Below are 14,203 nucleotides of genomic sequence, written 5' to 3' on the forward strand. Positions count from 1 at the left end.
CCCCCGAGTGAACAAAAACAGACTAACGCTCCAACTGTTCCCTTTGCTATCATATTTCTGTTCGGTAGATGTCATCAGCAAATACCACTATAGGGCAGCAAGTCCTGACAAGCCGTGGACTGAACTACAATAGCTACTTTTATTGGATATCAGTTGGGGCATTGCTTGGGTACATTCTACTTTTCAATGTTGCATTTACGTTGGCCTTAACTTTTAAAAGATGTAAGTTTTCATCTCTCCTAGCCAACATATTAACTATACATGCACTGCCACCCTCTTTTTACTTTGCAATGATATTGAAATACGTGGATTCAGCTATTGGGGTCTCTCGTGCTATTATCTCTCGTGCAAAGCTTTCTCAGATGCAAAGAGGAGGAGATATTGATAACTCAACAATCCTAACAAATCAGTCCAGAAAGGTGCCCCAGACAAGTACTGCTGAACCCAAAAGAAATGGTAAGGCTATTTTGTCTGATTCTACTTGCAAGGTCAAAAGATAATGCATCATAGAAAAGTTTCAAAAGATAAAAACAAGCTGAAACACGAGAGTCTCCATAATTTATCTTGCAGGAAGGATGGTTTTACCTTTTATTCCCCTCACAGTGACATTCCAAGATGTGAATTACTATGTTGATACTCCACTGGTAATCATGTTAGAGTAATTACGACATCAGTTTATTAAAAGCTTCTGAGAATTGGCAGTCAGTAGACAAATTCTGATAGGCAGTTTATTTCTGTCTTAGGAAATGAGAGAACAGGGTTATGCAGAAAGAAGACTCCAACTGCTCCACAATATCACTGGTGCATTCAGGCCTGGTATCCTTTCAGGACTAATGGGTGTGAGTGGAGCAGGAAAAACCACTCTTTTGGATGTTCTTGCTGGAAGAAAAACTGGAGGTCTTATTGAAGGAGACATAAGAATTGGAGGGTATCCCAAGGTACAAGAAACTTTTGCCAGAATATCAGGTTATTGTGAACAGACTGACACACATTCTCCACAAATTACCGTAGAAGAATCTGTAATCTATTCAGCTTGGCTGCGTCTACCCTCTCAAATTGATCCAAAAACAAGACACGTAAGTTATTATTTACATAATTATATCATCATTTCTAGATATCGAAACACATATCTTTTGCAAGTAGAACTAGCTATCCAATATTCAATTCAATCTTTTTGTTTCCAATAAATTTATTTGAAAGTCTATAGAGTATAAACAATGTATGATCTCCAGGAATTTGTGAATGAAGTCCTTGAAACAATTGAGCTTGATGAAATCAAAGATGCTTTAGTTGGCATACCTGGAGTCAATGGTCTATCCACTGAGCAACGAAAACGACTAACAATTGCAGTGGAGCTTGTTTCAAATCCATCCATTATATTTATGGATGAACCAACATCAGGTCTAGATGCTCGAGCAGCCGCAATTGTCATGCGTGCAGTAAAAAATGTTGCCGAAACTGGAAGGACAGTTGTCTGCACTATACACCAACCTAGCATTGAGATATTTGAGGCATTTGATGAGGTAATTTATTTTCTTTTCATATCTTTGGATAATTAAGTAATGGGGCTTGCTTCATTTTTTTTTTTTTAGCCATCCATGGAATAATGTTAGATGGCTTAGATTTATTTTATTGAAGTTGAAAAACTGCAAGAAGAGAAAATAACAAAAAAAAAATCCTAAGCTGAGATTGAGAAAAGTTAAATTTAGGTTTTACTATGCATATAGAGTGAAAGGTATCATCTAACTTATAGAAAAATTTTAGGATAATCCAACAGCAGAATGAAAGGTAAGGTAGCTGTGTGAAAGAGATGGCACTAAGCTATTTTCTCTGGTTCAATAATTTGGAGTAACCTATGAAAATCTTACAACTATTACTTTATATTAATGAGTCCTATATCACTATAAAATGTGCAGTTTTCAACCTGTTATGCTTATTTATATTAAGCCATATACATGTTGATCATATTCTGTTTGTTCTTACAAAATATTTGACCATTTTTCTACCGAACTGCACTCAATCCTTTTCTTGCAGCTAATTTTAATTAAAAGGGGAGGGGAGTTAATCTATACAGGACCACTAGGACGGCACTCAAGTAAAGTTATTGAATATTTTGAGGCAAGTATTCCAAATAAGTGGCTGTCTAATTGTCTGTCAACTGTCCAGTTCGGAATTATTCAAAAGATTCTAAGTTTTAATTTGTTTATCATCCACAACTTCTTTTTGATGATCTGTCTATTCGCACTTTTATGCTCTGCCTTTTACATTCTTGGACTTCTAGAAAGACTTGGACTTTGGAAGGACCTGTTGACAGTGTTTATATTAGATTACCATACATCATGGTGCATTGTTTTGGCTTGAAAAAATGGCAAATGGACCTCATGATCAAATGCACCGCTACACAAGTAGATGTCTGATAACGTCCTCGCAGAAAAATAAGCTAGTTTATCGTCATCATAGAACCATAAAATAAAGAACAATACTATGACGAATTTAAAATAACTTCTTTAAAAAAAATAATCATATGTTCTTTGGAATTTTTTGAGAAACTTGTGTAGATTGAATTATTACAACAAAAAGAGACAATCCATGTATGTCGTCTAGGTAAATTGGCATATAAGAATCACAAAGGAATATAACAGTAACCAGATATCCAAGGGAGCTAACCTTATTGCAGTTTATGACATATATCCTCATAACTTTCCTGACTGATACGAAAAATAGGGTGGCCAGTCTCTGTTTTCTATTGATAAAATTACTAATCTTTACTTGTTTTTTCCTTGTCTCTCTATTCCTAAATAGATAAAATATAGCAAACAACCAGATTTCCTTTTGAATGATGAATCAGATCATGAAGCTGATTCTACGATGTATGGTTGATTTTCTTCAAATAATAAAGAAAGATACAGATCAAAGTCATCTAAAATCTGATTAATGATCTTTAATGATAACACAAAGATATACAGTACCTGCAGAAGGAAAAAAGTTTTTGCATGTTGGCAACTCACCAATTATTTCTTTGCTTGACAAAGCTCGCTTTCTGCACAAACCATAGGAGAGTGATAATTACATGGTCACAGCAGTTTAAAAGTTTGCGTTTATGTTTCAACCAAAAAATGTTGAACCGGCCTGTACCAGCTAGTTCAGCTCGTACCGAACCGGTTCGGCGTTAAAAAATGGTACCATAGGAACCGGTGCGAACCAATTGGTTCGCAACGGTTCCAAATTTTTTGGGACTTTTGGATGTGTGAACCAGGCCGAACCAATGGTACTGGTTCGGTTCGGTCCGAACCGGTCCAGTGGCCGATTGGTACGCCTATCGATATCGGTTGGGCGATTCTTGGTTTCAACATCTCACTTAGTCCAGTAAGTGCGTGTCCGTACTGTCAGGCAATTTATTTACATACTAAGATTCAAGGATAACATAAAAACCAGAAAGATTAAGGTTTGAAGTAAACAATGCAAACATGAGATATTTGTATCTTAAAGGACAGACCAGCAAAACTGAAATAATGTCTTAATTCTTCTCGGCCATAACAATTGAAACATGCGATATATCTCAAAGCTTCGTATATCAATGGTCCAAAGCTTAAGGAATGGTACCTTTTTGAGAAAGAAACCCACATATCTCCAGAAATATACTACTTTGTGTTGTCCGTCTACATGGTTGTAGTGTCCCTGTGGAACTTAAACACATACATCTGTATGACAAAAGATTCTCATCTAAGAATGCCACAACATGATCAAGGCAACAACATACCAAGATCAAGATAGGAGCAGAACAAGGGAGTAACAACAAACATCGGAAAGAAACAAAAAACTCAACATGCAATTACTGACATACCCACGAAAAACCAAAGAGCTTGACTCTCATGATTTGACCATGTCTTATAGAGGAAGATTTATCAACTAGGCAGCCATAGAAGTCCTTTAAAAAGTGGACTCTAGAGCTTTTGTAGCCCTCTCTCTCATCTTCTTCCAGCCTCTCTATGTCTATCGAAAATAACAGCACCTAATGGTCCTATCTCCTATGACTCTTGTTTGGATGGATTGACAATTCTTGCTTTAGCTTACATGTGCAACCAGCTCTATATTTGAGAGCTTTGCTCTCTTGGATTTTCAGTTTCTGAGGAGATTCCGTCTGGTTGTTACTGGATTCCTGGATTTCACTTAGATCTAGGTTTGAACGATTACCACAGGTGCCTTTAGACATGGATTTTATCACATTAGCAGACACTGAGTTCCCATGCTAAGAGCCGGTGCACAAACTACTAGCATATTCTGGGTGCATATGCTCCACTTGGCACATGCAGCAATTAGTGTTGAGACAAAACCTTGGACCTGCTTTGTCACAATCTCGGCAAAAGACCATGGTTCAGTAAAATGGTTGCATCAAATTATGTAGGTTTTGAAGTCCAGCAGTAAAAGATGAGGTGTTCTAGGTGTCTAGCATTTGATTTAAGCTGTGTAAGAACGGTTCTTATTCAACTCCGTTCTAAGTTTGATGAAGCTCGAGTCAAAAGTAAATGAACCAAGCCAGACTATAGGTTTTAGGTTCAAAATTAATTTTAAATCAAGCCTGAACAAATAAAATCAGCTGCCAAAAGTTAAAATTTGGGACTACGTTGGTTTAAGGTGGCTGAGACAGGAAACTATTTTCTTTTTTTTAATCACTAACAATGTCACAGATCGTAAGTCACACTGAAATGCAAACCTAGCTCTTTGTGAACATCCAAAATTGTCTGATCCCTGGATGTCCATTGTTTCCTTTAAACACATTTTTTACTTTCAATACACATATCACTATCAAAATTGAATGCTTCTGCTTTCATTTGCCAGGGTATTAACGGAGTACCACGAATAAAAGAAAACTACAATCCAGCAACATGGATGTTGGAAGTTACCTCTACATCAGTTGAAGTGCAACTTCAAATAGATTTTGCACACATATACAGAGAATCACCTCTATTCAAGTGAGTTTTGAGTATTCATAGTAACTTTCATGTATGTCTCAAACAACAGCATCCATACATATGTGCTTGTATCAAAGATACACTTGATAATGAAGAAATTATGGTGACACAAGATACAAGGATGTTGGTGATTCCCTGCATCATATTAACTTTCTGGGAGATGTTAGTTTTATAAATCCAAATTCAGGTTTCAGCTTATTGATTGTTTTATCACTGTTGTTTTATAGGGACAATGAAGATCTAGTCAAACAATTGAGTACACCGCCACCAGATTCAAAAGATCTGAATTTCCCAACTCGTTTTGCACAAAATGGTTGGGGACAATTCAAGGCATGTCTGTGGAAACAATACTGGTCTTATTGGAGAAGTCCTTCATACAACTTGGTGCGGATAGTATTCATGATGTTTGCATCTGTGCTATTTGCAGTATTGTTCAGGAAGCAGGGAAAAACAATGTAAGTTCTCGATTTATTGACGCATTAGGTGCCCAGTATTTTGATAAGCATGTAAGTCAATATCTAGAAAATGGCATAATCATGAAAAACAAATTGATTTCAAGAAATTCCAATGCAAAATTCAAACGCTGTAACATAGGGCATATATATAAGATCCAATTAAACAATAAACTAGGTGGAGAATCATGATAGGTGACTAGATACTCTATGATTCCGCTGATTCAAAACACAATTTGGAGAAAACAAAATCATGTAAAGTTTTTGAGGGGATGAATTATGTCTATTGTATGCATAAAAGTATGTATGAGCCGTATCGCATAATTTGGAAATCAATCATGATATTTACTCAGTAAACAAACACTGAATGATCGAAACCCTCATATAATATAAGTCCTCAGTGAGTATGCAAATGACCACATGCATTGTACTTAATGTAAGCTTTAAGATAGATTTTTTCTTTTTTCAATCTAGAAGAGCATGTGAAATTAACCCAGATATTCATTACTTTCTCTGAAGAAACAATCAACAAGGTTTGTTCAACATCCTGGCATCGATGTACATCACCACTATCATCACTGGGATAAACAACTGCTCATCAGTTTTACCATTTGTTGCAACCGAACGCACTGTTCTCTATCGGGAAAAATCTGCAGGAATGTATTCTCCATGGGCTTATTCATTTGCACAGGTTTAGCAGCTATCCTACTACCATTCAAATCAGTGTTTCCTATTATTTTATGTACAGGGTAGGATAATTTTTCCCTATATTTGGCAATGATATGCATTTCTCTACTTGTTTTCCAGGTGGTCATCGAGATCCCCTATATATTTCTTCAGGTAGTACTGTTTATGTTCATAGCATATCCAGCAATTGGCTACTACTGGACAGCTTATAAGTTCATATGGTTCTTCTATACCATGTTTTGCACATTGCTCTACTATGTTTACCTTGGAATGTTGCTCGTTTCATTGACCCCGAATATCCAAGTGGCTTCCATATTGGCATCTGTTTGCTACACCTTACTAATTCTCTTCTCAGGCTTTGTGGTGCCTCGTCCAGTAAGTCTATTAACTTTCTCCTCATCAATCTATGGATATTCAGTTAAAAATCAGGTTACTTCTATGTATAAGAACTAAGGATTTCATAGCACTACATCTCTTAACAAATGAAAAGTACACTTTTGTCCAATTTTTTCTCCCAATCTATCAAATATTAAAATTAAGTAAATTAATGTAGAACCAAAAAGAACAAACAGCTCATCTGCCATGCACGACAAGGTAAACCTTCATTCATAAAGGGTACGCATGATATGTTAATGGAATTATTTATTCATAGATTGGTTATTTTGATTGCATGAAATCATGTTCCAAGAAGAACTAGAAATATATACAAGGCATACTTGTATAAATACTCATGTTTTAGAGATTGACTTAAATCTTTAAACTACATTATTTTTTTACTGTTAAAATGCATGATTATATGCTAAGGTTCCTACAACAGATTCATGTATGATAAGTCATTTGCAATATGTAAAACTCACCTTAATTTTTGGCTTCCTTGCAGCAAATTCCAAAGTGGTGGATTTGGTTATATTATGTCTCCCCCTTGTCTTGGACATTGAATGGCCTCTTTACTTCACAGTATGGAGATATAGAGAAGAAGATAATGGTGTTTGGAGAAACTAAATCAATTGCTTCCTTCTTAGAGGACTATTTTGGTTTTTATCACAATCTTTTAGGACTGGTCGGTGTTGTTCTAATTGCTTTCCCCTTCATCTTTGCCTCCCTTTTTGCTTATTTCGTAGGCAAAATGAATTTTCAGAGGAGATAAGGGGGACAAATGTTTCTCTTATTAAATGTGTATCAGCCTCTAGAGGGAAGGGGTAGTTATACTATGGTTCAAGTCATGTTCAGATTACCACAAAATTGCTTGGAGATGTTGATGTAAAGTAAAATTGTAGAAAAAGATGCTTTAACAACCTAACTGTGCAAACTCCGTTACTGCCATTTTTCACAAGCTTTTTCTTAGCCACACACTATATCTCTAGTTCATACTACTGTTGTTCGTTTCTTGCAATGCTACTCACCACTTTTGTACTGATTTTCTACTAATTCTTTAATAAATTCAGGGGAAGGTTTTCCCTCCTTTTCATTCCAAAGAGAAATTGTAATCATGGCATAAAGCGACCTATATTAGAATTTGTAACGGCAATGTCCGAACAATATAAAGTGCAATTAGTGCAGCCTAGGTCCTTGATGAAGAGGAAACTAACTTTCTATTTCGGATGTATCTAATATGCATGGCAGACTGTCAACAACTTTTAACATAGTCCATTGGCACCTCACTCCTGAGGGCTTACTCTCCAGGAGTTACAGCATTCGAATCTTGGATATTTTCATATTACTTTAAAAAAACAAAAGACATGGTGGACTCTAAGATTCAGAAATATATCATGTGATAATCAATACACAAGTAACTACATTAAGAAATTGCATTCAAATCTCAAAGTCTACCATGTACAGCAGGCAATTCCAAGGTGAAAGCTTACTTTTCACTTCATGGAAAACCTAAATTCACACAGTGCAATTGTTAAATCTATCTCCAAAGATATGCATTGTACATCCAAAACTCTAGTAGATTGTAATGGTGACCGGCAAGCAAGCCAGCATTTCAGGTAGGCAAAATAATGATTCTGGATATCAATTATTAACTAGATATTTCCTTGGATAAGGGAGTTATTTTATTTGTTTATTTGGAAATTATGTTCATGTTTTATGTCAAGAGAAACATATAATGCAGTGGGTATTTTTGGAAGTGTGGTATAAAACTAGAATTTTATTTCCATTCTTGACCACCAGTTGTTATTCTCACCAGGAAAGCATGTTGAATTATCTATGTGTTACTAATTTCCCAGTAAACATCAAATTTATGGCTCTTACAACAATGATTGGGATGTAATTACTAAAAAGAAGGATTGGCATCTCAGAAAAGTAGATAAGATTCTCCGTTCTATTCTGTTGAATATAGGATGGTGGCAGCAATTTGCAGTCTAAGTCCCAAGTTGCACTAGTTTCAAACCTGAATATAGTCCACATAGAGATTTCATTGCTGCTGCCTGATCTCCCATTGGCTTAAAAACACATCTCTGTTTATAAATTTAAAGTGCATCTTTTACATCACTAAAAATGAATCAAAGGTTTAAAACTTTTATTACTATGAAAGAAGGTTTAATGCATCACATAGCACCATTAGTGGGTCTATTAAGCACTTCCCTATTATTAAGTTGGTCTTAGTTCTTCTAACACTCTTGCTAATGTGTCAATGTTTTCTCTATACCTCAGATGCTGATGTAATCCATCATGCCAAGGCAACCCTGGATTTAAGAGTTAATATTTATGTACTATACAACATACCCAGTCTAAGCACGATGATTATCTATCGGTGTGATCACAATCTGTCATGTTCCCAAGCTACAGTGCTTTTAAAAAAATTTTGAATCCAATGTATAGTTACTTATAAACCATTCCCATAAACAGTTCACCTTATCAATCTTTTACCATTTCACAATTAAATTGCCATATGATTCGATTTCTAAGCTCTTAACAATAAAAAGCATATATCGATCTTTATGTTGCAGCATTTCTGCTTTGATGTGACCAGCAATTCCTTTTAGAAAGTTAAATAATGGTTTGGGGTGAGATAGGGATAGTTCCATTGTTCCATATCAATATGACTATTCTTCAATATCATAGTTCAGCAGAGATCCGAAAGGTATTCTTCCTATGAAGTTACACAGCATATGATCTAAAAATGTTACTTCCAATGACTCTTGTCTTCCTCTTTCCAACATGCAAATTTTTCAGGTAGAAAAGTGAAGGAAGGTGGAAGGCGCACCAGATTTCAAATGACGGCGTAAGTTATTTATATTCAGAAAGGGAAAAAAATTTTAAACCTCCCTCATACTCTGAAACACCTTCATGGCTTTTCTTATGTTTCTGCACTTGGAGTTCTAGTCTATGAATGCAATGCCAAGCATCGGCATGATTTTGCACAAGAAATAATCATTTTTGTTCTTCAATAAAATAATCATTAAAAAAGCCAAAGACAGTAATGCATGACAAATTCACGCATGCGATCATCTAAACAACATCAGACAAATGAATTATACATCCAGATGGTCGAAAAAGATAGGAAGAAAGGCATGAACTTTTAATTTTGGAGCACATTCAAGCCAAAGAAGTTAAAAGTTAGGGAATATCTATATACAGAGCTTAAAAGGTCTGATGGATCGGAGAGGGTTGGTCGAATGGGTCAGACAAAAAAATTACCATCACGACAAGTTACTTATTAGAGTATAACTCTCTAGGGATTCATTTTAAATGGATGTAATCTTTCAAAACCAATATATCTATATGCAACTTTGCTGAGGTATACAGTGAAGCTAGTGACTCATTATAAGCTCTTCAATAGGCATGGAAAAGGATGCATCCATAGAGAATAGGATATGTGCATAGCCACAAGCAACAAGACTTACCATGTAATTAGAGTCAGCTTTATGAATCTTATCTTTAATTGCCATTTGTTTCAAGCTATAGCAAAAAACAAATAATTTGTCGTAGCATACATATCCAAATTTGTCACCTTTTCTATTCTATTTTGCAAGAACTTGTCACGCCCTAAATCCGGATCATGACACGGCCGTGCTATTGCAATCTTATGCACACAATAACACGAAGCCACTTAAAATTTCATAATGAAAATAAATAGTTTCATTTACTAATGTCATAACATTGTTCATGAAGTTGGAACAGTACAGAGCTTCTAATATTTAATTATTACATAATATTTTCAGTTACCCCAACCCTGAATAACACCAAGCTCCCTGCTCCTAGTAGTTTTATTCAACTGTAAAAAAAAAAATAGATAAAAAGATATGAGCTATACAGCTCAGTAAGTAACCAAGTACTATCTTATTGGATCAAGTACAATTATGCCAATGCAGTGATTAAAAAGCCATCAGTTGTAGCAAAATAAAACATTTTATAGATGATATACGCAAATCAGATCATAAAGCAATGCATGTTCCATCTATGAAAGTTCATAATCATGATAATGCAAGTCATATTGAAATACTGCCATTTATCCATACTTTATAAAACATACTCTCAGACGGATGTGCTGCTATGGTCACTATAATCCCGTAACAGGGCCTGTTAATCTTAGTCGACTAATTCTGTTATTCGTTACCAACTTTAATCCGTTGGCAGAGGGCCTGTTATTCTTTGGATGCTAACTCCAGAGTGTCGACTGGCCTCCATTTCTAGAGGTGGTCATAGCTATCTGAGAGTTCATAAATCATATTCTTTTTTTTTTATAAATCATAATTATCATAAATAGGTTGGAAAATGATTAATGGCATCATATAATTTAAAATGCATAAACATGTCTCAAATATCATTTTTCATGCAGTCTAACATAATCATAATTTCATAACTCATACACCATCAAATATTCATGAAGGATGCTCTTTAATCAAATTCATGAATCACATGCAATCATATACTTGATCCTAATTTTGAAGAAAAATATATTATAACCAATACATTTTCATAATTGTAAATAAACAGTAATTTAAAAACTTTAAGATCAGTGCCAAGGTTACTTACTGTAATATGCTTTCCAATTTCTTACGTCCGGATGACAAATCCTTGATCACCTAAATAAATCACATAAGGGTCATATTATTTTCTATTTATTTCATAATTTTCTAATTTATCATAACATGAATTTACTTGCTTGGATCTCAAGTCCAATTTACTTAATTTAGAGCCCTTGGCCTCGATTTAGAACTAGATTGGGTTCACGTAGGTCAATTGGGTCTTTAATTAAAGAATTGGGCTCGGTTCCTGATTGGGTCTAGCCCTATCGGGTCAATTTGGTCTTCTGATTTTGTTATTGGGCTCAATTTCAAGTCCAATTAGGTTTAATTTTAGTCCAGGGTCAATGTGGCTCATCTAGGCTTGAGTCAGGGTCAGCCCAAAGTCAATTCGGTCTCAATTTAGTTAAATTGGTTTTGAATTGGGCTTGATTCATATTCAATTTGGGTCTGCTGAGACTAACTCAGCTTAATTAGGTTCAGACCCAACTCAATTGGGCTTAATTTGGTTCGGATTTAACCCAATTTATAGTTTGGGTTCGTCCGGACTTAGCCCAATCTGACTGGGCTCGATTTTAGTCAAATTTGGCTAAACCCATTTTTCTTTTCTTTTATTTGGGCCTAATAGGTTCGGACCCGTACTCGGATCAGACCCGTTAGGTCGGACCCGTTAAGGGTCTCTTTTTTTTTTTTCCTTTCCTTTTCTTTCCTTTTTCTTTCCTTTTTCTTCTTTTCTTCTTTTTCTTTTCTTCCTTCTTCCTTCCCGAACCTTCTTCTCCCATTCTTTCTTCTTTCTTTTTCTTCTCCTCCTCTTCTCTTCTCCCGATTTCTCCTTCCCCCTTTCTTCTCATTTCTTCTCCCGTGGAGGGAGGAGGGCGAGCTCGGGAGGCTTGGGAGGAACGAGCAGCGGCCGATGGCGCCCGGCGGCCGGCCTGCGGCGCCCACGGCCACACCCGCGGCCGTGCCCGTAGTCGTGCTCGGGGGCGCATCGGCGGCCTGCGGCCGCGTTGGCGTCCCGCGGCCGGCAACCCACGGCCTGCGATCTGCGGCCGAGGCCGGCACCCACGATTGCAGCTGCGAATCACCCACTGGTAAGTCTTTTTTTTTTATCTCCTCCCCCTTCCTTCTCCCGTGAAGGGGGATCGGCTCGGGAGAGGGCCGGCTTGAGGCCGGCGGCACCAGCTGCGCCTATGGCAGCCTCGGTAGCCGCGGTCTGCCTCCCCCTCTTCATCTCTCTTTCTTCCCTCTTCTTCCCTTCCCGTTTTAATTTTTATTTTGTTCTAAATCTACTCTACAAAGCATAATTTGTAGAGGAAAGGAATTGAAGCTTACCTGATCTGAAGGTGGTCGTCCGCCTCCTACTCCGACGATGCGGCCTTCTGCTCCAGCGGCGTGGGTCCAACACCAGGTCCTGCCAACCGTGAAGGGTTGTGAGAGAGAGACAGTGGAGAAAAAGGAAGAGGGTGATGAAAGTCTCCACCGATCGGGGCTTCTTGTAGCCTCTGATTGCAGGGGAAGGCGGATGGTTGTAACCGCCCGCCATCAGGTAACCCAAACGCCTGCCCTTTGGTGTGCTGGCCTCCCCCGTTTCTACTAGAAACGGGAACGGTTATCACATTCTTCCCTCCAAATAAAAAAATTCCGTCCTCGAAATTTACATACCTAGTGCCCACGTAGGGGCCACATGAGGGGGAACACGGGGCTCCCCTGCCAGATATTGTCCAGTTCTGGGGCTTCACGCAAGCGTCCTTCAGCCCTCTCCGATTTTGTTTTCCATCCAAAATGCATCTGCAGGATTAGGAGACACCCGCCTCATATGCCCAGGCTCTGGAACGAGTCTTTCCGATGTGGGACTATTGGGCCTCACACCCTTCCCACCATCGGACAAGAGCCGTCCTCGGCTCTGATAGAACTCAAGTCCCGGTGGGACATCATGCAGGACACCAGGATAAGATAGTACTATGTTCGTCATACTGGCCCGAATTAAGTGGTACGGAGCATACCGTACCATACCAGTTCGGTACCAGTACCTAACATACACCGAAAAGATTGTATACCGTACCATACCGATATAGTGCTATTTTAGCACTGATACAGAGTCCAGTACCAAGACGGCGAACCTTGCAAGATACCATCCTAAATGTAAAGACAATGCTATCCCGTCATTATCCCAACATCCCAATCGGCACATCTTGGTACATCTTCTATTCCAAGTGTCAGAATAGGGCGGGATGGTGGCACATCCCATTCTATGGAAAAACCAAGATAGCCCCATCCCACAAGATTCAAAACCTTGCTTACAACTACATATAATCTTGTCCTACCTACCATCAGATCTCCACTCTGCTAAGAAAATAAAGTGTGTACTTGCTTCATTACCCAGCAATTGCATCCAAATTCTCCATTGCTACTGCCATGGTTCTATGTAAGTCCTGTGACAAAATAAAGCTACAATAATTTACCCACATATTGAATCTGGGAAACAATTGGACTGATGGAGTTGCTTAGCATTGGTTCTTCAAGGTGTAAAGAGAGAGAGATCTAAACCAGAACTTCAAGTCTTGCGTGAAGTGATCCACAGTCTTCAGAATCACAATCTTCACAATGAGGTTGTCTCATGACACTCCCCTTTCTTTGCAAACTAGCATTAGTCATCAGATTCAACTTTCTGAATGTCTTTATGGCATGAGACGCTTCAATACCACACTTAGGTTCAAGCAGATTACTCTAAGGGTATGTTTGGTTCGCGACCAAAATCAAAATCAGAAGGGATTGGAATATGAATTGGAATCGAAATCAAATTTTTGGATAATTGATTAAATAAAGGGATATTTTTGAAAAATAATTTTTTTTAAGTAAATGAAATGGGATTTGAATACTGGGAGGAGAGCTAGGATTGATTTTGGGAGGATTGGATTTTCCTTTTTAAGGGACTGGAACATTTTCATTCCCCTCTGAAATGGGAATGGGAATGGGACTGCCCCCAAAACCAAACTGCTGGAGTGGGAGTTACTTATTCCCACTAGAAAACTCCCTTAACTTTCTCGACTTTATCCATAAGTCCTTGTCATATCGCCTTAACATATGTGTTGGGTCGAGTTCATCCGACCTCGTCCTC

The 14,203-nt window shown here is 37.6% G+C and overlaps 2 protein-coding genes across 7 annotated transcripts in view; one reads left to right on the forward strand and one right to left on the reverse strand.

Moving 5' to 3' along the window:
- The window catches only part of LOC103698569 (putative disease resistance protein RGA4), a 29,123-nt gene that overhangs the window by 4,480 nt on the left and 10,440 nt on the right, over positions 1 to 14,203 (reverse strand). The window contains exons 1-6 of one of the 6 annotated variants that reach the window (XR_005510824.1): positions 12,566 to 12,757; positions 12,418 to 12,496; positions 11,096 to 11,145; positions 3,604 to 3,701; positions 2,970 to 3,040; positions 1,300 to 1,474 (exon numbers count right to left, since the gene is read on the reverse strand). The gene's annotated coding sequence lies outside the window, so the exon portion shown is untranslated. The other 5 variants (XR_005510819.1, XR_005510813.1, XR_005510805.1 and 2 more) reach the window with 5 other exon arrangements.
- Positions 1 to 14,203, forward strand: part of LOC103721783 (ABC transporter G family member 41-like) — a 75,691-nt gene that overhangs the window by 4,190 nt on the left and 57,298 nt on the right. The window contains 10 exon segments of the mRNA XM_039123990.1: positions 69 to 222; positions 316 to 456; positions 571 to 644; positions 744 to 1,076; positions 1,233 to 1,523; positions 2,035 to 2,118; positions 4,840 to 4,973; positions 5,201 to 5,428; positions 5,945 to 6,116; positions 6,233 to 6,487. Of these exon segments, the coding sequence (XP_038979918.1) occupies positions 69 to 222; positions 316 to 456; positions 571 to 644; positions 744 to 1,076; positions 1,233 to 1,523; positions 2,035 to 2,118; positions 4,840 to 4,973; positions 5,201 to 5,428; positions 5,945 to 6,116; positions 6,233 to 6,487 (1,866 nt within the window).

The sequence above is a fragment of the Phoenix dactylifera genome, chromosome 1 (genome assembly GCF_009389715.1).
Source record: "Phoenix dactylifera cultivar Barhee BC4 chromosome 1, palm_55x_up_171113_PBpolish2nd_filt_p, whole genome shotgun sequence".
Taxonomy (NCBI): Eukaryota; Viridiplantae; Streptophyta; class Magnoliopsida; order Arecales; family Arecaceae; genus Phoenix; species Phoenix dactylifera.